This window comes from Parus major, chromosome 6 (genome assembly GCF_001522545.3).
Source record: "Parus major isolate Abel chromosome 6, Parus_major1.1, whole genome shotgun sequence".
Taxonomy (NCBI): Eukaryota; Metazoa; Chordata; class Aves; order Passeriformes; family Paridae; genus Parus; species Parus major.
Genome location: NC_031775.1, coordinates 16,162,329 through 16,186,546, shown reverse-complemented (window position 1 = coordinate 16,186,546; position 24,218 = coordinate 16,162,329). Strand labels below are relative to the sequence as shown.

At 36.6% G+C, this 24,218-nt stretch overlaps 1 protein-coding gene across 1 annotated transcript; it reads left to right on the top strand.

Moving 5' to 3' along the window:
- Positions 1-88: 88 nt before the first annotated feature.
- On the top strand, positions 89-24,194 carry MARCHF5 (membrane associated ring-CH-type finger 5). Its single transcript, XM_015632571.3, has 6 exons — positions 89-381; positions 14,657-14,859; positions 18,674-18,804; positions 21,944-22,127; positions 22,579-22,745; positions 23,904-24,194. Exons 1-6 carry the CDS (start codon positions 338-340, stop codon positions 24,018-24,020), a joined length of 846 nt encoding a protein of 281 aa, XP_015488057.1. The 5' UTR covers positions 89-337; the 3' UTR covers positions 24,021-24,194.
- The last annotated feature ends 24 nt before the right edge of the window (positions 24,195-24,218 follow it).

Sequence of the window (24,218 nt, the reverse complement as noted above, 5' to 3'; positions counted from 1 at the left end):
CGGCGGGACTACAACAGGACTACAGCTCCCGGCGTTCCGGGCTGGGGCTCGCGCTCGCCCTTAGCGCAGGCGCGCTGCGGGGCCGGGCGGCCGTGACGGGCGGCGCGGCTGCGCTCAGCGCTCGCCGCCTCTCCCCGCGGCGGCCCGGGCGCTCCGTCCTGCTCCTGCCACCGGCCCTGCGCCGCGTCCCGCCTGCCGAAGGAGGGGCCGCCTCGGTCGTCCTTCGGAAGGGCGGATTTGCCGTCTTCCCCTTCGCTTCCCTTTCTCCGCCGCCGCACGCGTGACGCCTTTGTCAGGCTCCGGGCCCTCGGCCGGGCCCGCTCCTCCGCCCGGGGCCATGGCCGAGCAGACGGGCTTGGCGCTGCCGCAGACCATGGACAGGTACGGAGAGGGAACGTTCCGGCTGGGCCTGTTAGCCCCCCGCGGCGGGTTTGGGCCCAGTGTTGCGGGTCCGGTTTCCTTTTTTGCTTTCTAAAATCCTTAGTGGTCTGCCAGAGATTGAGCGAGCGCTGTCGTAAAGCAGCGCAAGGTACCGCGGGCAGCTGAGGGGCGAGGAGGGATCGCTGCCGCAGGCCTCGGCCACGGGACGGGTGTGTGTGCCTGGGCCGGACGGGCTGTGGGGCAGCTGGGCGGCTGCAGGAGCTGTCCCTGGGTCTAGGAGAGCCTCTGGGTAGGGAACGCACTGACGTGCACGTAAAGTAAGGCACCAAAAGATGACCTAAGCTTAGCCGGCCTTGTATGTTTTGTTGCTGGTTTTATGATCTGAAGAAAGCCTACCGTTGTTTTCTGGAGCGTTCTTAAAAATTACAACCTTAGACCTATTATGACTTAAGCATCTTTCCTCGTCTATAATTACTAACTTGTAAAATCTATTTATTTTATTTGTTTTCTCTTTATGCTTTTATTTGAATATGTAGTACTTTCACCCTGTTCCACCGAGCACTTAAGATTCCTTAAGTGTAATTTTGACTGATCCAGGAGGCCCTTGCAACCTATCCCTACAAACAGTAAACCACATTCACAGCCTGTTTTTGCAGAAGTTGTAATAGCCTGGTATCTCAGAAGGTGGGGATCCAGAAGCAACCAGGCTTCTGTTGGTGAGCATGTCAAGTTTTCATCAAAAGGAATCAAAAAGAATCCTGGTGGTATTCTCCTTTCCAGGTCACCTCTAAGGAAAGTGTAATGAAATACAGCCCCTGTCATCAGGCAGGTGATGGAGATACAAACTATGGGAGGCAGGGGTATAACTTGGGCAGCCTGCAAGGGGAGAATGAGAAGTTCCAGTCTGATATAGAAAGAGGATAAAAGTGATTTGGGGAGGGAAAGTTTGTGTTCTAGAAAAACTGAAAAAGTAAAGAGATGACAAAGGCATGATTTATGTTATAAGAGTATTGCTGAATCAGCTCCTCTTAAACTAAAAAAAACAACAAAAAACAGTCAAACAAAACAACAAACTTTCATCTACATTCTGAATTTTGTAGCCCAGTAATATATAGTATTTTGTGTTTTGGAGGTCTAGGAAAGCATAATACTCAGAGTGGATGCCCTGATGCCCATGGCTATTGTATCACACTCTGAAGTCCTAGCTTACCTTTTTGGGAAATGGTTGTGAGGTGGCATTTGTAATCTTTGTTGTGACCAACTGTTAATTTAAACAGTTAATTAAAAAAAAAAAAAAAAAAAAAAAGAAAGTTAGTTACCTGATTGCCAAACCAGTTTACTGTTCTTCAGTTGTTACCTGTACAGGTATGTACAGGTGTACATTTAATATTCTTGTATCCTTTCAAGTTTGTGAAATTATAATTTGTGTCTCTGGCTTTTTTCAAAGACTTTTTCTAGTATACTTGGAGCAGCTAGATATGTAAAACAATTGGACAGTGTCTCTGATTTCCTTAATAACAAGGACAGCAGGGAAAGAATTTGAAGTACCTAAGCAGCATAAAAGGAGGTATGAAGAAAGGCTGTAGCTTTCATATAATAATTCCTTGGGGTTATTATTAGGAAACTTTAGAAACATGAGTGTGACAAGTGGTGAATGTAGTAGTAAGAAGGAATCAAGTATTTAGGATTTTAATTTAATTCAGAGTGTAGCATAACATCAGTAGAAGGATTTTGGACTAACCAAGACCTCAAAATACAGTCACTGTGAACATTTTTTCTGGTAAATATTTTTCTGGAGCAGGGTTACATTTGAATAAAAGATTTTTATGCATCTGATGTTTCTGAAGGTTGTACATAACTGTTTCCATGTTTGCAGTGATGGTCAAGATAAACTTTAACTATTTCATCTTAAGGGACAATACTCCATGGTTAAATTATATAATGGAGATTCTGATGAATGGAAGTCCTTCTTTACTGTTATCTTTTTTGACAGATACTTGTTTTCCTCAGTAAGAAAAAAAATAGATATGCAAAATCTTAAGAGTAATTGCTAATGATTATAGCTTAATACAAAGTGCATACTTTTAAATAAAATACAGATCTTTTAGTGAAGGATGCAGAAAACGTCTTTCCAGTGAAGCCGACTTTTATTTGCATTCTAATAGTTAAGGAGGGGATAAAGAAGGGTTTTCTTCTGTTGCCAGTACCTAGATCACCACAAAGAGTGGTTTCATGCTGTTGTATCAGGAATTAGGTGTTGCTGTAGATCTGGATGCATGCACTGCTTTGTATGCAAGGGTCAGAGCTCTCAGAGCAAGTTTTTCAATTCTCTGTTTGTGAGAGGGAGCAGTTGGATTCTTCTCTTGACTCTTAGATTCTATACCTGTATGACTACAGGCTTTATTTCCTTAATAAAGTTGGATTTCTCCAGTGCAAGGACTGACTTGATAGCATCACCACATTGTTGCCTGGAATTCATCTTTCTCTGATGTATTTTGTGCTCCATCCTTTCTTTGCCTGCATGATTTCAGTCTAGAAGCAACCCATGGATTTATATTGAAGAAGGTAAATAGCTGTTACGATGTAAGGAGTTAGTTACTCAAAATTTCTAGCTAAGGATTTTATACATATCTGAAGGATTGGTTGTAGCATAAATACAAGAAGCATGACCGTGAAGTGACATTACATTGTGGATTGTCTCATCTGCAGCATTTAGGAAACTAAACCATATGATTGGCATCATCTTTTCTAGAATTGGAATTTCCATCCCTCTTGTAATTTTTTTCTTCTCTTTCATGTTTAAATAATAGTTCCAGACAATAATTCTTAAAATACTACCCTTTCTGCAAGCAGAAATCTTTTCAATCTATGGTAAAAAGCCATATTTCTGGACTAATGTGTAGACTTGAAGGCAGGGATTAGTAATCTGGCTAAATGGTAAGATTTTATTATTTAACTATTTTTAATGCCTTTGTTCATGTTAGTTTAATGCATAAATTACAGAATTGTAGTAATCTTCATTAAAACTTGAAATTATGTGGCAATGGGTTTTTTATGTGCTGTTAATGTGAGCTATAGTGCTAAAGTGTACTCATATTAAGCTTTATTCTCTCGACTTCAGCTGAATTATGTGTGTATTGCTCTTGCAATTGGTTATGCCAAGGCTTAAAACACTGGGGTTCTGTTTTTCAGAGCACGTCCCGTAGTAGTGATTTGTGGTATTTCATGTACTATCTGAATTAAAGACAACTGCTCCCTTTTTTCCATATATTTGCCACCTGGTCAGAACATGGTTATCATTGCTTTCTGTTACTTCAGTGTTCAGAGATGTTAGTCAATGTCTGATGGATCATCTGTTGAAGGCTTGTGGAGGTACACGCTGAAGAATCAACATAGTGATAATTTTAGCGCGGTTTAGTTTTTGAATTAGCATTCTTAATTTTCTGATTGCATGATAGTTGCTCAGTTGTGGTCAATATCCTTGATAAAAACTAGAGCAACATGATGTGACTTTAAGTCTCTGCCCTTGCCATTCCCTATCAAAAGGAGACAAGAGAGCTGAAATTGCAGGTAGACTTTAAAAGCAATTAAACCATAAATTGTACTGTGCTTAAGAAATTACTCTTACTATCAAGAGAGGAATACTCTCTTGTTGCAATTAAATTTCTCTTTGCCAGATCATTGATCTCTTGGAAAAATGCTCGCAATTGTAGTTCTAAAATTGCAAAATAGCATTGGATTTTCTATTTCAGTTTTTTTAACTGTCATTTGATTCCATGGGAATTTTCTTTTTTTTTTTCTTCCCAAGAAAAAAGAATATGCATTGGTTTTGTACATAATTTTCAGTTTCTCTTTCCATTCCAGTCACCATTTATGGTGGTGTTTGTGTTGAGATCACAAACATTTCCTTCCTTCTTTGAAAGTGCAGACATTAATTTAATTTTATTTGCACAACTAACTGTTGATACTTTAGTAACCTAATACATGGTTTTGGATTAAGACCCTAATGCTACAGCCTTGATGGTGTAATTAATGCAATTTGGTACTTGATTGAAGGTGTTTATTCTGAACATCTTAAACTTGTACTGTATGTTGTGCTCTGATTTCTCTCACTGGCAGAAGTTACATAAGTAACTCTTTGTAGGAGTGGAGTTCAGCTAGATAAGATACGCATATGCAGAGTAATAAGCAACATAAAACACAATACAAGATTTATGTATTATCTTTATTTTTCACAGAATGCCCTCTCTGCAGTTACTCAGTCTGTTCTACTTGTACTGATTAAGCACGTCTCTCTTCCTTGTCCTGCCTCAAGTAATTATTTTCTTTCTTCACAACAATTAAACACTTTTGAGAGAGGTCTTCCTAACTTCTGGTTGAAGTCTGTCAGTGTATAGAAGTACCTGGCTTTCTGTTCTTCCTTGAGAGTAGGTTATTCATGCTTAGTAGGAAAGGGTGTGTAAGAGTAGAGAATGGACTGTGCTAGGTTAGTCTCTGTCAAGAAGGAAACAAGCGGTTTGTTTTTACCTGTCCTTACCCCAACTGTTTGGAAGTTGATGTTCATACATCATATAAAAGTGTTCTGACTCTGTAAAGTGCTTGAAGCTCTAATGGTTTCCTCTGTCATGGAAAGGTGTCTTAAAGTGCTCACTGAAGTTAAAACTTCTGACAGTTAATGTAAATGTATTGAATAAATATATAATAATTTACAGACAAGCATCAGAAGGTTACAACTTGGAACAACTTTTTTAAAGTAATACTTAAAGTGGTAATGAATGTACCAGCTGTTTTAGGCTTGTTTGGTGCTTTTGACATCTTAACCTGCTTATGTTTATGCTTTTCTGCATAGCACAGAGGGTGGAAAATTCCTGGTGTGAAAATAAGTGCTTTCTGATGCATGTTTTTTTTTTCCTCTCCACAGCAGAATGGGCTGAGTACTACATTTTTATAGGATGTAATACCTACCTTAATCAAAAGAGTGTGTGACTTGCTCATGCTTTTACTGGCGTTTGTTACCACAAGTAGCAAATTCATCACCAGTGCAAAAGAGTAAGAGGACTCAATCTGAAGTGGTTAAAGCAAACTGCTTCTGGCTGATGTTTCTAAATGAAACTGTTGAGGTTACATAAGTTGGTCAAGGGGCTGGAGCACATGACTTAGTAGAAAAAGCTAGAGGGAACTAGGCCTGTCTGGAGAAGGGATGGATAGCTTGGGAGATCTGATAACCTTCTACCTACTAAGGAGGTTCTTCAGAAAACTGACTGTGGAGGTTCCTGGCAGGATGATGAGAATCAACTGCAAATTTGAAGAGAGAAGTTTTCAGCATGTGAGGATGGGAGTGATGCAGTTGAGCTTGGGAACAAGTTGCCCAGTGCAGATGTGGATCTCTGTCCATGGGGAGATCAGGACTCAGCTGGATAATGCTCTGCTGTCTGGTCTGAATTTGGTGTTGCTTCTGTCTTGGGCAGGAGGTCTGACAAGATCTCCTGTGGTCCCTTCCAAGCTGTAATTCTGTGATACCAAGTCTAGATGCAGTCCCAGTTTAAGTGGGTAAACAGCACAGTGGGAAAATCTGTACTGCATAACTTAAACATACTATGCTGGAGATGCCAAAAGGGAGGTACAGTCCACTGACACCTTCTAGCAGATCTGCACTTGGCCTCTTTTAGCATCAGCTCTTAAATTTGTACATAAAAGTTAAGATAACTTCTGGTGTAGTTGGACTGGGAATTTCTTTTTTTTTTCTCGTAAGAATTTTTGTTCCTGTCGTGTTAATGTTAATATGAGTGCTTTTTGCCAAAAAATTCTAAAACTTAATGGAAGTGCTTATGATCAGGATTTTTATGTCAGTGATTCTGGGGGAAGGATTAGACACTTCCTGCCTAACACTACTGTAGAATAAGAAAACTTACAATCAAAATGTCCATTTTTAAATGCTGCTTAAAAACATTGCACTGAAGTTGTATTAAATCAGGGACTAGCTGTTCATTTGTTTCTAAGTTAACATAAAAATTAAACTGGCCTGCTATATAATAGTTTCCCCTATAAAAACTAAATACCATTAAATCAGTAAATACTGATTTAAGGGCTAACCAGAGAATCCCTTTATATGCTTGTGTTTGGAAACAACTTTCACAGAAACAAACTTTTTGGATAAGTGTTGTTAGTGTTTCTAGATTTTCAAGTGATCGCTGATGAGAAGTATGGACTATTTAGTGTTCTCAGTTTATATATCTCTGTCTGCTTCCTCCTGTGGCCATGCAGCTCTTCTTCAACGTGTACATAGTAAAAGAAACTGCTAACACAGTGGGAAGGTGGTAAATAATGGAGTTGTCATGGACAAGACAGGCTGGCGTTCAGTGGTATTTTTTTTAAAGCCATGTTAATATAATTAATTATTTCTTCACAATCTTTCTAGAAAAAAGACAAGACCCTTTATTTCAAGCCTGCAATGTGGTCATTATATACCTTCCAGATCTCTTCTCATTTGTTTCTTCTAAATGCCTCCTGGAATGTGAATATTTTTGTTTAGAAGTGTATTTTTTCTATTGGGTTAAAATGTGCCGACATAAGTTAGCTTTCTGTGAGGGATGTAATTACAGAAGACCATGTGCAGGGTGCTTGTGACTGTTCTACTGGTGAGTCATGCAGTCAGTTCCACAGCTTGTTGAGGAGAGTTAATTAATGTTATGATCAGACTCCTTGCAATTTTGTTCACATTTACTCAGAGTAAAGACATTTCCAAATTTTCAATGTCTGCCACATTTGATAGGTAGTTTTTGTTGTTCTTGAGGTATTAATATCCCAAGAATCTATTTTGTTAGCATTTAAAATTTTTTGGCAATTTTTAGGTCAGAAATTGTTCCAATTTTTATTATTAGGATTATATAAGATGACTGACTTAAGTAGAGCTTTTTGGTTTGTTCTCTTATACTGTAAACTTTCTGGTAAAAAATAGAAATTACAAACTGGAATAACTTGATATAATAGTATCTGAATAATCAAGAATAACTTGATTAATAATAGTATCTGTCATAAACTCTTGTGTTCAAAGCAATTTGCTTGCTTTTGAGTCTTTCACTTTTGCAGTTGGAAGACTACACTTCCATTTTTTTTTCCTTCTCTTCTCTTTGGAAGAACCTAACAGGAAGATTGCTTACTCTGTATGTTTAACCATGAAACTCTAGGAATATATTAAAAAATTCAAACTTTTATTTCACAAGTACTTTCACTAAAAATTGAAGGTAAAGCAAGGAACTATGTTTGGTTTGTAACAGACGTCTATGCTAATGTATTTACTTTGTAACTAAAGCTAATGTGCCTAAAGATTCATTTGTACTTCTACATTAACTGTGTGACACTGGAAAATGGCTGCAGGAGATTGAGCTCACATGATACAGACTCTGTGAATAACTTTGCATTTCTTATCCTTTTCTTATCACAGCAAGAGCTTAATGTCAAGATGGTTACAGTTTTAGGCAGGTCAAACTTGGTCTATTCTGTATGTAGGTCGCTCCTGATATTTGTAGCATCTGTCATCTACTCTGTACATGCACCACAAATACCAGTATTGGTATTTTTCTGATGCAACTCCCTTCCCCTTTCTCCCAGTGCAAAATAGCATTGTTGGTTAATATAAACTATATAGTTTTGTCTTCATTTGGAGTTTGGGCATCTTAGAGGTAATTAATAAGTAATTAAGATGTTTAAAATCACATTCAAGGAAGTAAATTTAAATAGCCTCTACTACATAATTTCCTAGTTGCTTCACATCTCTGTTACTTCCTGTGTTTGTGATTGTTGACAGATTTGTCAAACAATGCATGAGAAAATGTTTTCCCTATATTGTATTATATGCTATCTGCATTATAAAAAAATCCATTAAAATTTTAAAGCATTAACTTAATGCTATTAGAATTCTTTACTGTTTGCTATGTATGTACTTGGCTACATGTCAACTTTCTGTTCAAAGCATGTTTCAGTTTTGGAAGGAAATTATTTTTTGTGTGTGTATGGGGTTCTTTGTTTTGGTTTTGTTGGTTTGGTTTTTCTTTTTCCACTTTTGTTTTGCTTCCTAAGATGGTAAGAATCAGTGTTACCCACCCCCAGCAGGCACTCAGTAGCTTAAATTGTTAGTTGTAGGCCAAGCTGCTAATATAGGATAGTAAGAGTTCAGTTAGCAAAATGTATAATGTTTTAGTAATAAAGCGCTTCTGGTGTGAGTAGTAGTTTTTCCTGATTTGTTTGTATACATCTAGAAGGGCCCTATTCTCGCTCTCTCACTTAGGAAATAAAACAAATGTTTCTAACATCAAAATCCATTGCATATTTAAAGGCTGATAGCAAGGCCACCGGGCTTTGGTGATGTGTCAGTTTTTCCTTTTGAAAGAGTATGGTAATACTAAAGCCTTTAAGATAACTGAATTTTGAGGACTTTGTGAAAGCAATATGTCTACATAACTGATTGCAAAAGTTTCATTTATCCAGAATGAAAGCTAATTTTTTTTACTGGCAAACTAGAACCCAAACCCAAACTAAAACCCAACAAGATAGATGGACCTGAGGAGGGATTATTTATTCTAAGCTGGCTAGAAGCAAAGACCATATAAACTTCCTAATGCCCAATTTAAACACAATAGGTGATGCCTGGTAGTCAAAGTTTAATGTTATCCACAAGCAGCAGGATTTGGTGAACAATTCTTTACTCATATCTCTGCCTTTATATAGTGCAGTGAACTCAAGTATTAAATATTTCTCCTTGATTTAAGCTATAATTGAGAGAATAATAAAGCTTGAACTGAACTTCTGATAATCAGTAGATCTTTCTGGTGCACTTTGTAGTTAATTATTCTATGGGGTTTTAATGTGTTTGTTTACTGGGTTTTAGTTATCCACATGCTTTTATTAAAAGCTTTTTAAAGTCTAGTTTATACAGTGTCATCCTGAGGTTAGAGGAAGTCAGAACCTATATGTAAATACCACTTGTGTGACCATATGTTCTCACCAACATTATCTTGATATCCTGCACTTGAGCTCTCTTTATTGAAAGCGTTGCTTTTTGCAGTAGTTACTGTTTTGTGTAGATTCTTAGCAATGCCTCCTTTACCCAGCATTGCCCACTATTCTTGATGACTAGGCACAGCAGAATTGAGTATAAGGTCAAGTGACTTTCAGGACTTCCTTTGAAAATTCTAGACTTTGTTTCAAGGTGATGATATGATTTCTAGCTGAGTGATGCAGGCTGGCATATGGCTGCTGTGCCATGCTGCTTTAAAAGCATGGGCTAAAGTCACGGTGGAGCATCTAAGATGGCTATTTTTGCACTGGTATCTGTTCTTCACTCAGTGTATTTCCCTTGTGTGTTTTTCCCCTTAGGATAGTCTAAGGGTGTTTTGAGTTTGATAGGCGGGTTTTGGATTGAAGATAAAAGTATTTTCCACTTTGTTTGATGGCCAGGAAAATATTAGGGAAAGAGCAGTGTTCCATCTATAATCCTGCAAGTGGGTTCATCTCTTTTGGCACTTAATCTCTTCTGTGAATCATGACATAAGCTAACATTTCTTGGGTTAATGGTATTCCTGTCTTTGTAGCCTTTATCCGGGGTTTGTAGGCTAGGCTTGCATTGTCTCATGGCCAGGCAGTGGCCCTCTAGAACAAGATCTTATTGGTGCTGGTTCTTCACACTCAGGAAAAGGAAATGCTTAGTGGTAGCATTTGCAATAAGGTGTTTCTCTTGCCTTTTGAGAGAACAGTTTGCTGTCCCCCTACTGAAATTCCAGCCAGCTCCAAAGCAGCCTAATGCTACCAGGTAACTCCGTTTTTCTGACAACCTTGTCTTCCAACTTAAACATGATCTTGTAGTACTTAGAGTGTAGTTGGAAAGTTTAGTGAAAAGCTTATCACTGTTTATCATCAAAGATACTTTATCTGTCGACATAAACTATGCATAAAGAATTGCTATAGAAGCTCATGAAAATTGCCCCAAATGGCAGACTTGTGGGTGGTCATCCTTTAGAACAGTGCCTTTTTATGGCTAGTTATTGGAATGCTTTCAGTCATTTCTTTCAAGGTATGTTTTCAACCCTCACTGACTTGGCTCTCTGTACTATTGTTGCTATCAGTTATGTTTCAGCCTTTTCACTTTCTTCTTTTTGAATGTGAAATTCAATTGCAATAAGCTGCCCAGACACTTCACGCTTAGCAGGGCAAGGATGCTTTATTCTTGCAGCAAGACATCAGCAAATTCCTGCCACTTTAAGGAAAAACGCTATGCTTTAAGATGTGGGAGAAATGCAGAAAATTTCTTCTTTCATGAAGGAACTATAATGAGAGGGAAAATGTGTTTTTAGCTTATGATTCTGGAGTGTGTCATGCATGTTCACATTTGCATTTCTCACAGTAAGAGTTAGATCTAAAAGTCTAGTAGCACTTTATTTTCTGAGATGCTTTCTGGTTTTGCTGACCATTTATATCTGTATGCCACTGAACATAAGGGAAAAAATTCCAAGATATTTCTATTCCCACTTGCAGTACTGAATATTTGAAAGCAGATCATAAAACAGCTGTGCTATCCCAGTCTAGCAAGTCATCTTCCATTAAGTGTTGTGGATAGAATGATATCTGTTGGGCTTATGTGGATTTAGAAATTTTTTGCAAATCTTTTACTCTAATGTGTATAGATAATCAACATACTGCTTTTAAATTACTTTTTCGTATTGCTTTACACAGTCACGCCTGCTTGAAAACAAAGCTGTTCCATGATGAATTCAGCTTTCACAAATTGAGTCAGATGTGATTTAAATAACATGAATTAGATACGGTCTTCCGTCCCATTGAAGACTGATTTTGGAAAAAGAAACCTTTAGAAGGGGTATAGCTTAATAAAAAGGACTGCAGTCTAGGTATGTCTGATATTGGAGGTCTTATGGATGTGTTGGAGCTGTAGCTCCAACCAGGTACCAGAGAGAGTGGGCTCCTTACTGGTAAGAAACTTGTGGTTTGGAGGAACCCAGTTTTAGGCAGGCCTTGGTTTCTTAGATTAGTCATGTAACATTTGGAGTATAGGATCTCTAATCTTCAATACAACTTCCTCCCCATCTGCTTTGCTCTTGACACAAGCAGTGCCCTGGAAAGAGTTTGTCTTTGCTAGAGAAAAAAACAGATGCAAAAAATGCGTTATCCTCAGAGTCAGAATAGAATTTTTGAGACTGGAAATCTTCATCTGCTGGGGAGCTGAATCTAAAAGGCATTTGTAACCTTATATTCAGAGCTGCAATAGTGCAATAGTGATACTGGTCTGGGGTTTTGTATGTTTTGTTTTGATTTTTTTTTCTTTTTTTTTTTTTTTTTTTTTTTTTTTTTTTTAGCCAAGGAAGTGTGGAAAAATACATTAGTGTTATTGATTTGGCTATGTAGAAAGTCATCAAGGAAAAAGGCTTGAGTTTCTATCAGAAACAATTCTTTGTTCCACCTTTTCAGCCCTTTCTATTTCAGGTTATCTGAGTAGCAACCTGATTCAGTGGGAAGAATCAAGGTCATATTTTATTCAGTACAAGAAAATGGAAAATCTGGCAAGGGCCTAGATACCTGTTTTGAAATGGTTTTATTTAGTCCTTTCTGCTACAGCTGCTGTCAATGGAAAGAGATAGAGCTGATGACAGTATACAGGGAATTTACTGTTCATTATTCATGACTTGCTAAAGGTTTTAAGTCTGTAAAGGATTTTGTTATTCCTTTCATAGGTCTTTCAGGTTTTCAGGTATGATTGGCTGGCAAGAAATTGGATGAAGCAATTAAAGAAAAGATGGATATTTTTCTTGACTTACTAAACTTGACAGAGAACTTGAGAACAGAATTTAATCTATAACCATTGTCATGGACAAATTCACTAGTTAGAACTGCAGTGTAGCAAGATTATGTTCATGCTGTCATTATTTGAATAAACTTTAGACTTGCGTTTTGTGATGGTGTCCTCAGACCTAACAAGCTCTATTGTGAAGTCTTTAATTTTTAAATAAAAATCTGAATTACAAGTTTAGAGCAGTTGTAAATAGGATGTGGTATGAGTGAGTAAATGTTTACCTGTAATGCAGAAAAAAAATGCTGAAGAGTAACAATTATCAGTAGTATTGTATGGTATTCTTAAAGTAAATTTGGGGATTATTATTGTAAATAAAAATCAATGAACAATGCAAGAACTTTTATTCCATAAGAATTTGATATTGAGTGCAATGAACCAAAATGTCAGCCATGATTTGTAATCCTTACAAATCTTGGTTATGGTCTCAGCATTTTCGTCTAAATTCTAACTTGTGGCTGGTCTGTCTTTCCTCCTCCTGCTTAGGAAGGTTAATGTGTCCTTTCATTTGGGACTGCAGTACTGGGACAGTGCATATTGGGAGCATGAAGGCAAAAAGAAGGGTGGTGTTACAGGAGTGATACCTGTCACAGCATGACAATTTTGATACAAACCAGCGTGGGGAAGGACAGAAAAAAGCCAAGTCAGACTTTGATTTTACTTTCCCATTAAGATGATTGGAAGAAACTACAGTTCTGATTCAAGATGAATCTGAATCTCAAATTGTAGTCCCTTTTACAAGTATGCCAGTAATATATTTTTTCATGTTGCCTTCTGCTCTGATGCTCTTGCAACTTTTTCAATATATTTCTACCACTATAGATGTTACAAAGATTCAGTGCTTTAAGGAATGTCTTGCAAGTATTTTATAGGCACAGTCATTTCTATTAAAAAAACATGGTTATTCTTCTGTAAAGAAAACATGGCTATTCTTCTGTAAAGAAACGCTTTAAATTTACAAATAGAATATTACCCAAAATAGTGAGGTCTTAAAAGCAAAGCTGTTAGACAATATTTTTCATTTCTTGAAGTGGGAACCTGACAAAATTAGATTTCCCATTCCAGATTCTCCCTTCTTTTTCCTTAAAGAGAAGTTAAAAACAAACAAAAGTGAGAGGAAAAGCATCGTGAATCATTGTAATGTCATGGCATAGATTCCACAATCCTTCTTCTCAAATAATAAAGTCCTTTATTTATGAATGCCAGAACATTTCTTAATTTCTTCTTCCTCAATTGTTGCCTGTTACTTGTTACACATAAGAAACCTTTTAGTGTTCCATCTTAGTGATGTTACTCAAGTTGTTAAGAGAACAAAACTTCATAATCAAAATTGTGATGTGAAACTTCAGTTAGGTCACAATGTCTAATTAGATTGTAATTACATTGTCTTGGTAGTTAAATTATAGGGATGCTGTTGCTATTCTCCTTTTCAAGGGTTTAACACTGATTGCAATGGCTTGCATAAAATATTTTCAAAAAATCAAAATTATATATATATTTATATGTATATTCTTATTTTGATAGATTCTGATTTATTACATAAACTTCAATATCTTCAGTATGAGAATTAGCAAACTGTTTCACAGTAAAAATTACTGGCTGAACATACCTGGTATTTTCCTAGTTTAGATCCATAGTTTGCTTTCCCTTGTAAGTTGGCCAAAAGTCTGGCCTCATTATCAGACCAGATATCTGGGAGTTGCTAGGTTCTGTGCTCACTTCAGGTGGTATAGACTGTTGGTCTTGTGTTCTCTCCTTACAGAATTAATATATTTGAATTTTCATGTCCACATAATTCTCCAAAGCAGACATTTCCTCCTCTACTGGTACAATAGTATTCTTGAAGTACTTTGTAACTTAATTTATATTGTACAAAGTCAACTTGTTTGAACTAAATACTTCATCTTTTCAAAGAGAGCACTTGAATTTGATATAATTGTTTAGAGGTTTCTGTGATATATTCTATAATTTGTGTTGTGTTTAATCATTAAATGGATTAGACTTAGTTTCCCAAGTAACAGACTACAGTATTGATCTTACATTTTTAAAATTTAAAAAAAATTACCAAAATATTGTAGGAGATGATAAAACATTTAAAGAATATTGATTTTTCATATGTTGAATTATTCAAAGTCTCAATGCTCTTTAATCATAAATTATCTAAAAGTTTAATTAATAATTCAGAATGTATAAAGCAGTTGTTTAGCTATCTGTAAAATTATGTTTATTATGTTGACTTTATAGCAAAACTGTGGTACAAAATGCTTACACTTCTGTTGATTAACAATGAATTAACAACCATCATCTAATGTAGGTGCACATTTTCTAAAGCTGCATGCTTTCACATGTGAATGTTTATTTTAAGCATGGAAAAGTAGCAGAAAATATCTTTTTTTTTTTTCATTCCTGTGATTACAGAAGCTGCTGGGTTTGTTTTGCTACCGATGAGGATGATCGGACAGCAGAGTGGGTGAGACCCTGCAGGTGCAGGGGCTCCACCAAATGGGTGCATCAGACCTGTCTGCAGCGCTGGGTGGATGAAAAGCAAAGAGGAAACAGTACTGCTAGAGTTGCTTGTCCTCAGTGCAATGCAGAATATTTAATAGTATTTCCAAAGCTAGGTAAGATATGGATTATTTAAATTGATGTTTATTTATTTGTTCTTGCTTGCTTTTTTTTTTTTCCCTTTCTTGTGCTCAGAGCACTAGTTCTGTTGGAAACGTATCTATTCCCTTTTCCAGACAGAAAGAAATAACTTCATATTTTGCTTGCATCCTCTTTGGTGGCTTAAATATCTTGTAAAAAATTTGGATGTATTCCTCTTAGGTATACAGATAAATCTCGTGATTGACCTGTAATTATTTCCTGGCTAATGGGATTATTTTTCTTGTTGAGCAGGAGGTGACTTCTTTCAGCAATTGACACACAGCACATAAACAGATCCTTTTTTTGACTCATCTTGCAGAGACACTTATCAGAGGAAATTCAGGGGAGAATTTCCTAAGCAGCACATGGTATTACTGGAAAAACATACTTTCGCTTTGGTCAGGTGGTGTTTCTGAGTCAGTATTATCCTGTAATCAAGAGGCAGAATATTTATGATTGCTGGATACTGCTCTAGCTCTGTTTGTCAAGGTGAAAAAAAGAGTTAGACATGGTCTTCCAGAGTCTCTTATTTGAGTAGCCAAGTAGGATAATGCACAGTAAGTTGCATGTATTTAAATTAGCAGTGCTTGCTGTTATTTCAGCCCTCGTTTGCCCATGTGTTCTATGGGATATATTAAGCAAATCAAGAAAATGAAATGTTGCCATGGAAACTTAAATCTTGTTTAAATGTAAAACTGCTTGTTAAAGAAATGGTGATGTAGCAATTGAGTGCAGGCATTTAGAGTTTTTTAAAGAAGGTTTTTTTCAAGTATCTTATTTCTGTAATGAAAGAGCTGAAAATAACTCACTGCCAGTTCTTTGGGACAGGACCCCTTTCTTATTAGCTTAAGGGCTGATGAAATTAAGGTGTCAAAGGAATTTTGAGTGATGACATTGATTACCAAGTTAGAACACTCAGTAATGGGAAGGAATATATACACAACAATACTGTGTTGTTGATATAAAAAATATATAAACCAGTATGAAACTTACTACAGGTTATTCATATAACAACTACAATTCAACTTTGCTGAATAGGGTAAGTCTCCATCATAAAGAAAGCATGAAACAATGTTTAGCATTGGCTTTGGGAAGAAGATTTGGTTTCTCTCTGGACGCAGAATGCACCACAAAACTTGATACTGTTTAAAATTCTTATTTGTATTTTGACTGATGAAACTGTAATGTGAGCTGCATTTGCATTTTATTTTGACAATGGCAAAAAGGGGAAGCAACTATAACTTGGACAGGATATATTAACATAACTGGCATTTTAATTTGTTCCTGCAATTCGTGGCATATTGCATCTGAAAGCTTAGATTCCAACATTCCTGGATTCTGAAGCTGGCCTAAAATTCTTGCATGAGGTTGTTCAGCTCTTGCATGCATGTATGTGAGACTTCCTTCCTGTATTTTGATATATTTTCCCTCACAATACCTTTTTTTCCCTTTTTTAAAGATAAGGGCATAAAAATTCAGACTTGTGTAAGAGTACACAAGACATCAGTTAGCAGAGCAGAGAAATTTGGGTCCATGGAACATCAGTCGCGACTTTGAAGTGTCAAAAAAGTGAGGCAGTCTTGTGCTTTTGTAACTTTCTAGTAACCCAAAGCTGCTATAGCACAGTTCAACTACAAGCCAATCAAGGTCATCCTAGGCAGGGTAAGGACAGTAAGAATTTTCCAAGAAGCCTTGCTGGTGGCCCTGTTTTTTCTGCAGCAGGTGTCTTGAAGACAGTTCAGTCATACTGTTCCCTGAGGCATATCAGTCCAGAAACTTATTTAAGACTTTCCTAATGTACTTTTTTCCTAAAAATTCTGTGAAAGTACACCCCCAACACAAATTTTAGTTCATGATTATAGTTTAGAAGTAATACCAACTTCAGGAGACATCAGTGAATATAAGGAACAGTTGGTGTTTTTTTATGTATTTACTAGTTCAAAACAACTTCTCATGATATATCTTAAAATCATAATTCCATTTTTGATTTGATAGTACCTATCAGTTCTGGTGATTGGTGATAATTATGTTCTTATGAGCTGTTTTCTGCTCTTCTGAGAACTTTTACTTAATAGGAAAATGTTATTAACACTTTGAAACAAACCAAAATATCTTTTAGATAATTACTTCCGTTTAATAAATAGAAAACAGTTTGGCTGAAAAAAACTCTTTAAAGCGTGATGTATTTTTAAAAACAAAAATTTTTTTTTGTTTCATGTTTCCTTCTTTAATTTGGGTAACATTGATATTTATTTTCCTGTTTCTTCTTAAAAAGCAAAACCAGTTTTGTCCTCCTTTCTCACTACATCCTTCCTAAGGATGAATTAAAAGATCGTTTCAATAGTTTTTTTCTAGTATTTTCTCAAGATTCTGTACCCAATTCTCTATCCAGGTTTCTCTTAATGATTAGTATCAGTAGGTGTAATTCATTAGGACTTGTGTTATAAAGCAACCTTCAGTGTCATTTGAGTCTCCTGTCTTCAAACATAAGTTTTCAAGATGAAACAACTTTTTTCAGTGACTCTGGGAAACAGTCAAGATGTGTAAACTACTGTGCATTTAGTACTTGCACATATGACCTTGTTGCTACTTCCAGCATACTGATAGGCATCCCAGCACCTTCTTAAGTGTGTTCTGGAAAGTCAAACAACTGTTAAGAGTTGAACTGGATGTTCCTGTTGTTTTTTTTCACCAGCTGACTTGAGCTGAGTTAGAACCGAGGTTTTTGAAATCATTCACAATAGAGTTGTTCTCTAGAAAAAGAAGAACTAAGTCATGAAACAGGAATCACAATTTCGTCACTGTGGGTAAATTTTGAGAGACATGAAGGATTAGTTACTTGAGGAATGCCTGCAGGCTGTTTCTGAGAATTGTCACTGATTTTGGTAGGAAAAAATAGGGAGCTCACAGGAACTATTCATGCATATGTGCTGTGGGAGGACAGTCTGTATGTAGAATTTGTTGACAAATACAAAAGTAATGTGGATTATGGTGACAGTGTTTTTCACTTCCATATATACATTTCAGCGTTCTGGCTTTTGCTACACTCACGCTCTTGCAGTCCCCTCAAAGAAAAGATGCAGGCATTGCACTTGTTTACCTCACCAAAGGTAGTCAGGGTATTTATTATCTTGCCCTGTGTAAGTCTGGAAAGTGCAGTTGTGCATAGACAGAACAGTGAACCTATTCATGTGTTGTTGTCAAAGGCACTGAATAACCTGAATAGGAGTATTTTTTCTTCCAGTGTTTTGAGAGGTGATCCTCTAAACATACTGAATGCAGCCTCTTCCAGTGGAAGGAATCTTTTGTATTATCTGCACTACTTTTTGCTGCATAGCATGGTAGTTTAGTGACAGAATTTTCAGGTGAAGCTGTCAAAGATGAGGACGTGAAGTACATTACAAAAAATCGCTATTTTTTCCTTTAGAAAACTAAAATATCTAACAATTAGAAAAGGCATAAGCCTAAAGTGGTTTCTACAAAAGAACAATTCTTATTCAACACAAAGGAAGCTAATCGGTGGGTAAATTAGTGCTTTAAGCAGTGTATCAATCTCCTGGAAAGATTATGTGGTAAATGAAATGGTAGGTAGAAAGAACTTACAAGTTTAGCTTAATAGCTTTTTAATTATATATTCTCACTTGAATGGCACGTGTAGTATGTCAGACTTGTATTTTGCCTTATTTGTTCTTTCTTATTGGTGATAGATGCTGACCTTTCTACAGTATGCTTTTTTGTGTGTGTCTCTATATATATCTATCTTGAAACCTTACTTTTCCTTTATCTTAGGTCCAGTTGTTTACGTTTTGGATCTTGCAGATCGACTGATTTCAAAGGCATGTCCCTTTGCTGCAGCTGGAATAATGGTGGGCTCTATCTACTGGACAGCTGTTACGTACGGAGCGGTGACGGTCATGCAGGTACACACGTCTTCCCTCCTCTTGCCAGCTTTGAAAGCAGAAGTCAATTCAGACTCCTCTTTCCTTGACTTAAAACATGCTTAGCTGCTTTCAGTATACTTAGCAGTGAATTCAAGATGGTTTTTCACGTTTAACTGGTCATAGTTTATAATGCAAGTATGCCTGTTTGGGCATGGTTCAGTCTGCAGCTAACAAAACCCACTACTGCTCTAGCTGGCTGCCTTGTGTATGGCAGACTGGTGAGCTCAATTCTGTTCTCATGGAAAAGGTACCGTTATCACCTAGCTACCAATAATGAGTAATTCTTCAGAAAAGACAAGAAATATAATTTTTTTTTCTTACCTGGAGAAAAACTTTGCTAGTAATATTCAAAGGGTTGAGATTGAAACATGGTAAATTATTTTCTGGGTAATGTGATTTTTTTTTTAATTGTATAAAGGAAAATTCATAAGCAAGAAATGCAAAACACTGCAAATTAATAATGTTTTAATTACTTCAGACTGTATGATTAGTTGAAAGAGGAAAAATACTTTTTCTGCTTCTGTTTTTGTGAACTTGCTATTTAAATAAAAAAGTAATGTTGACAGGTGGTAGACTATTAGCTGTGGAAAGACTTGTTCATGGCAATCCTAGTTCAACCACAAGAGCAGAGTTTTCAGAGATTGTACAATCAGAACTACTTTCATTACACTTTTAGTTTTTGATTCCTATATCAAGTCCATAACCTGTATTTTGCCAGAAAGCATCAAAGTATTTCTGATGCTAATTCAGTTGTAGATAGAATTAACAAACCTCTATGTTAATAAATACTCCTCTACACAGCTTAATTTTAAACATACAACCTGGTTCTTTTCCCTTTAAGTCATTTGGCACTAGTTCTTGGGATGTGTGGTACTGCCCTGCAGTTGTGCAGGTCACTCCCTCTGAAGATCGTGTGCTGTTTTGGTTCAGTTTCTATGTGATCTGAGAGCAGAAATGGAGCCCAAATGAGTGGTTGTGGTTTCCCTGTACCAGTGTGGCTGAGGGGCAGGCAGCTGCATAGGTGATGTGTAATGGCTTTCAATACCACTTCCATTCCAGTGGATAAGTCTGTGTATTACAGAGTGGTGCACTTAGACATTTTTTTCATTGGATATTTTATTCTTGTGGCTCCAACAGGAACATTACAACCATCTGTAATACTACAACCAGACTTTGGAAATGCATCAGTCCTTTTCTCCTTGCTCACTGCTACACTGAGTTCTCTTTCTGAAGGAAATTGTGACCTTTTTAGCTGCCCTAGAACTCCATAGCCAAATGGAAAAATAAATGCTTTGTTCTGCAGTTGTTTTGCTTTTGAAGTGAGGATCTGTCAAAATGTTAGTTTAGGCAGCTGGTCAAATCCCAGGTATGAGGAATTTGCTATTTTCATGATTGAATGTTTTGATTGTATGGATGGCAAGCTGGACAAGACAATAATTTAGTTTAGTTTGTAGATGAGGAGATTGAGTGGGCAGTAGAGGGAAACAGTTCCACCCCTTTTGCCACCCCAACCTTGCTAGGTTTAATACAGCTTGTCTCCTAATGCATTTCAGACTCCTTTCCTTTAGCTGAAGGGCCAGAGAGAAGCACAAAAGCTATTTTTAGACTTCAGGAGCAGAAAAATAAATACAGAATTGACATTGTGGTAGCTAAGTCAGTAACAAGTCAGATGGAGTTACTGAAAGCAGAGAAATACAGTAATCTAAAGCAGAAAGAGACAAGATACTGAGGCTTTTTTTGATGGGCAATGACTATAAGGAGAAAAAGGATAGTGTCAGACTTCACAGCTTGAGTAGAAGATACTGAAGAAGCTGGAAGACAAATACTGAATGTTTTTTCAGGAATAATCTTTTGGCAGCAACAATATTGGTTATGCCTATTTTTAGAGTAACATAGCTTCCTGTTCTAGAGGCATAACATGGAATGCTTTTCAGAGCAAGGCAAAAAGGTACAGTTTGAAGATACTATTACCATAGCTTCTTCTCCTTGTGTCCTACCTATTCCAGAAGTACTGGATTTGTTGTTTTCCTTACTTTAAATTTTGCTGTTGTTTAATGTTCTTATCTCCTAATTCTAATTTTCATGCATTGAAGACTTGATAAGTTATTGTACTTAAGGAGAAAACGAGAAGTCAGTGAAAATACATCAGAAAATCCAGTGCCTGACAAACACAATTATTATTTTAGTGTTTTTAGTCCTCACAGATTATTGCAGAAAAAGTCATGAAAGAGCCTGTCATTCCTGGAAGCAGTTCAAGGACTGTATTGGCATTTATACTGCTTAAATTGAGACAACTGTAGAGGGATATCTACCACTCTTAATGTAATTTTTTTATCCTCAATCCTATTAGATTTATTTAAAATTAAAACAATGTACTTTTTAGAAGACATAAGGCATCATTCTATTACAGTTTTAATATGTGCACTTTATAAATGGAAGCCTGATTAATTTTTTTTATATGTCAGTAGAAAAGTGTAGATACAGCAGTAGTAATGATCCTTTAAAATCCTTGAACTTAACTACATTTGAAAATAAGATACATGTGAAGATTTTACATGCTGCTATTTCCACTAAAGGTGAAAATAATGTTAATCTTCCTGCATTGTACAGAGAAACAATAGTTAAATACTGTGATCTGTTATGTAAGGTATTCCTAAAAAACATAAAATTTTGATAAAAATATCCTGAGGTATCTACTATCAGTTTATCTTTAGAACAGTAGTATCTGATTAGAATTAATCATTGTAAAACTGTAAATTCTTAAATGCATTTTGGAAAGCCTGCTGTATTATTAGTGGTTCAGATGTTTAGGCTTTTACTTACACAGAAAGACATAAAACCTTTCTTGAGATGGTAAGGCATTCTGTTACAGCTCTCTGCAAGACTAATGATTTACAAACTAGGGCTGGTAGTTCACCTGCATTATGCTCCATAAGCAACAAAGAATACAAAGCGAAATCAGAGTAAATTAGGTTAAACAATATTCTTTTTTTCTTTAACTGAAAAGGTGGGCAGCTTCAAATAAACTCAACTTTTTAAGTTACATTTTTGTTCTTTTGTACATGGTTAGATTGTTGTAGCCTCTGTTACATTTGATAACTGTATGCATATTTTGCAGGTTGTGGGTCACAAAGAAGGTCTTGATGTGATGGAGAGAGCTGATCCTTTATTCCTTTTGATTGGCCTCCCCACTATCCCAGTCATGCTAATACTGGGCAAGATGATCCGTTGGGAGGACTATGTGCTCAGACTGTGGCGCAAATACTCTAATAAGCTACAAATTTTGAACAGCATATTTCCAGGTAATGTGATTAAATTTAAAAGGAAATGCCAAGATTGAATTTGATTGAATAAGATTGACTGATTGAATAGGAGATGGGGATAGGCTAGTAGTTTTTGCTATTTTTAAGCAGAGGTGATTAACACCATCCCTCTATTTCACATTCATTCTGTTTGGATTGTGTTTGTATAGTATGTCCTGAGAAGGGTGGGGCAGGAGTAGCAGGAGCATGGTTTCAGTTCAGGCTTTAGAACCAGAACAAGTGACTAAAATTCATGGGTCTTACTTGGAAGTAAAAATTATTGCAGTCATTTAATGGAAACAGAATATTCGCTGAGAAGAGGGATAGTTCTCAAAAAGAAGTTGGGCTGTAGATTTGTAGTGGAGTGGGGAATGGGCAGTAATGTACTTTCTGTATTCTTTTTGAGGCAGTGGCTATGTGACCTTTTCTTCCTCTATTCTTATCCCTTTAGGCATTGGATGTCCTGTTCCTCGTATCCCAGCAGAGGCCAACCCTTTGGCAGATCACGTCTCTGCCACACGTATTTTGTGTGGAGCTCTAGTTTTCCCTACAATTGCCACGATAGTTGGCAAGCTGATGTTCAGCAGTGTTAACTCAAATTTACAAAGGACAATCTTGGTAAGGTTCAATATTATTTGTTTCATAAATTATTATGATACAGGAATATGAAGTGTTGTGAAGGAAGGAGGCAAAGGAAAAAGGAACATAAATTGATCCAGAATTTTAAGAGCATTTGATTAAAGAAAGGGGTTTTTTTTAAGGTTGCCTGTCTTAGCAGTGAACAAACATCATGTGTGTGAGACTGTCTTTATGACTGAAACTAATCTCAGCCCATGACAAGGCTGAAACTTTTACCTGGCACTGAAGTAGGCAGGCATTAGCAGTAATTAAGGCTGACAATGAAGATGAGGAGCCAGCATCTTCTAAGAACAGTCTCTGTAAGGGAAGACTGAGGTTTATATTATAAACCTTTCTATATTAGCTTTTGTTTATTGATTTTGAAAGAAATACTTCATTTCTTATTTTAATAAGGAGAGGAAAATTAGCTCTCCATAGAATTCAAATGGAGGGGGAATGACAGTCTCTTCCTTTGTGAAAACCTCTCTGGTTGCAGCCTTTCAAGGGCAAGTACACTGAGTTTGGTAATATGGAATCCCTGCTCTGACTGTCACTTCAGCCCATTTTCAATTCCTCAATGTTTATGCACCTCTCTCTTTTATATGGAACAAACAGTGATATTGGAAATGTTCATACAGACTAAAAGTTTCTTGGTGTCTCATTTTGAAGATTTGAGATAAATATATTGTAAAGCTTTCTAGAGGGCGAAAAAAGTTTGTTTTACAAAAATAGATTTTATTTTAGTCCACTTTTGGCAAGTGCCATTTTTCATAGTCTAGTTACAGAATGGTTATCAATACTATTTCGTGACATGTATAGTATATATTCAGAAAAAGGTAAAAAGCAAATACATATCTGCCTATTCTTTGTTCTTGAAATAAGATTTTGATTTTTAAATTTAGAATACTGGTAAGACTTCCAAGGAAATAAAAGCTTTTATAAATTCAGTCTGTTATCCCTTTAAGTAACATTAACCTCTGTAATATGCATTGTGACAGAAAACTTTGAGATACGCATTTGGAACGCTACTAACTAGTTAATCTTTAGAAGAAAATACCATATGTTTAGAAAAAAATCTCTGACTGGAAATTTTTGAGAACATTTGCAATGATATGACACTGAACTGTGCAGGTTTTCAAAATATCTTTTTTTTTTCAGGGTGGAATTGCTTTTGTTGCTATAAAAGGAGCTTTTAAGGTTTACTTCAAGCAGCAGCAATATTTGCGCCAAGCTCACCGCAAAATTTTAAATTATCCTGAGCAAGAAGGAGCGTAAGGCTGTAACCTCCAGATGTCACAGAATCTCACCTAACAGGTTTCCATGTTGTATTGGTTCCATTGTTATTGCACAGTAGTGGAAAATCGTGATAAGTTGCTGCTCCTCTATTTTTTTTTTCTTTAAATACAATAAAGCACTGTCTTGTGGCAGGGTAAATCCTTTCAGCAACCACTGAGCCTAAGAATGTTCTTTGGC

What these genes read in the sequence shown, in the direction of transcription:
- MARCHF5 (XM_015632571.3), top strand. Translation starts at nt 338, where the DNA reads ATGGCCGAGCAGACGGGCTTGGCGCTGCCGCAGACCATGGACAG. An exon ending in CTGCCGCAGACCATGGACAG is followed by an intron (nt 382 to 14,656) that starts GTACGGAGAGGG and finishes CTGTGATTACAG; the next exon opens with AAGCTGCTGGGTTTGTTTTG. An exon ending in ATTTACAAAGGACAATCTTG is followed by an intron (nt 22,746 to 23,903) that starts GTAAGGTTCAAT and finishes TTTTTTTTTCAG; the next exon opens with GGTGGAATTGCTTTTGTTGC.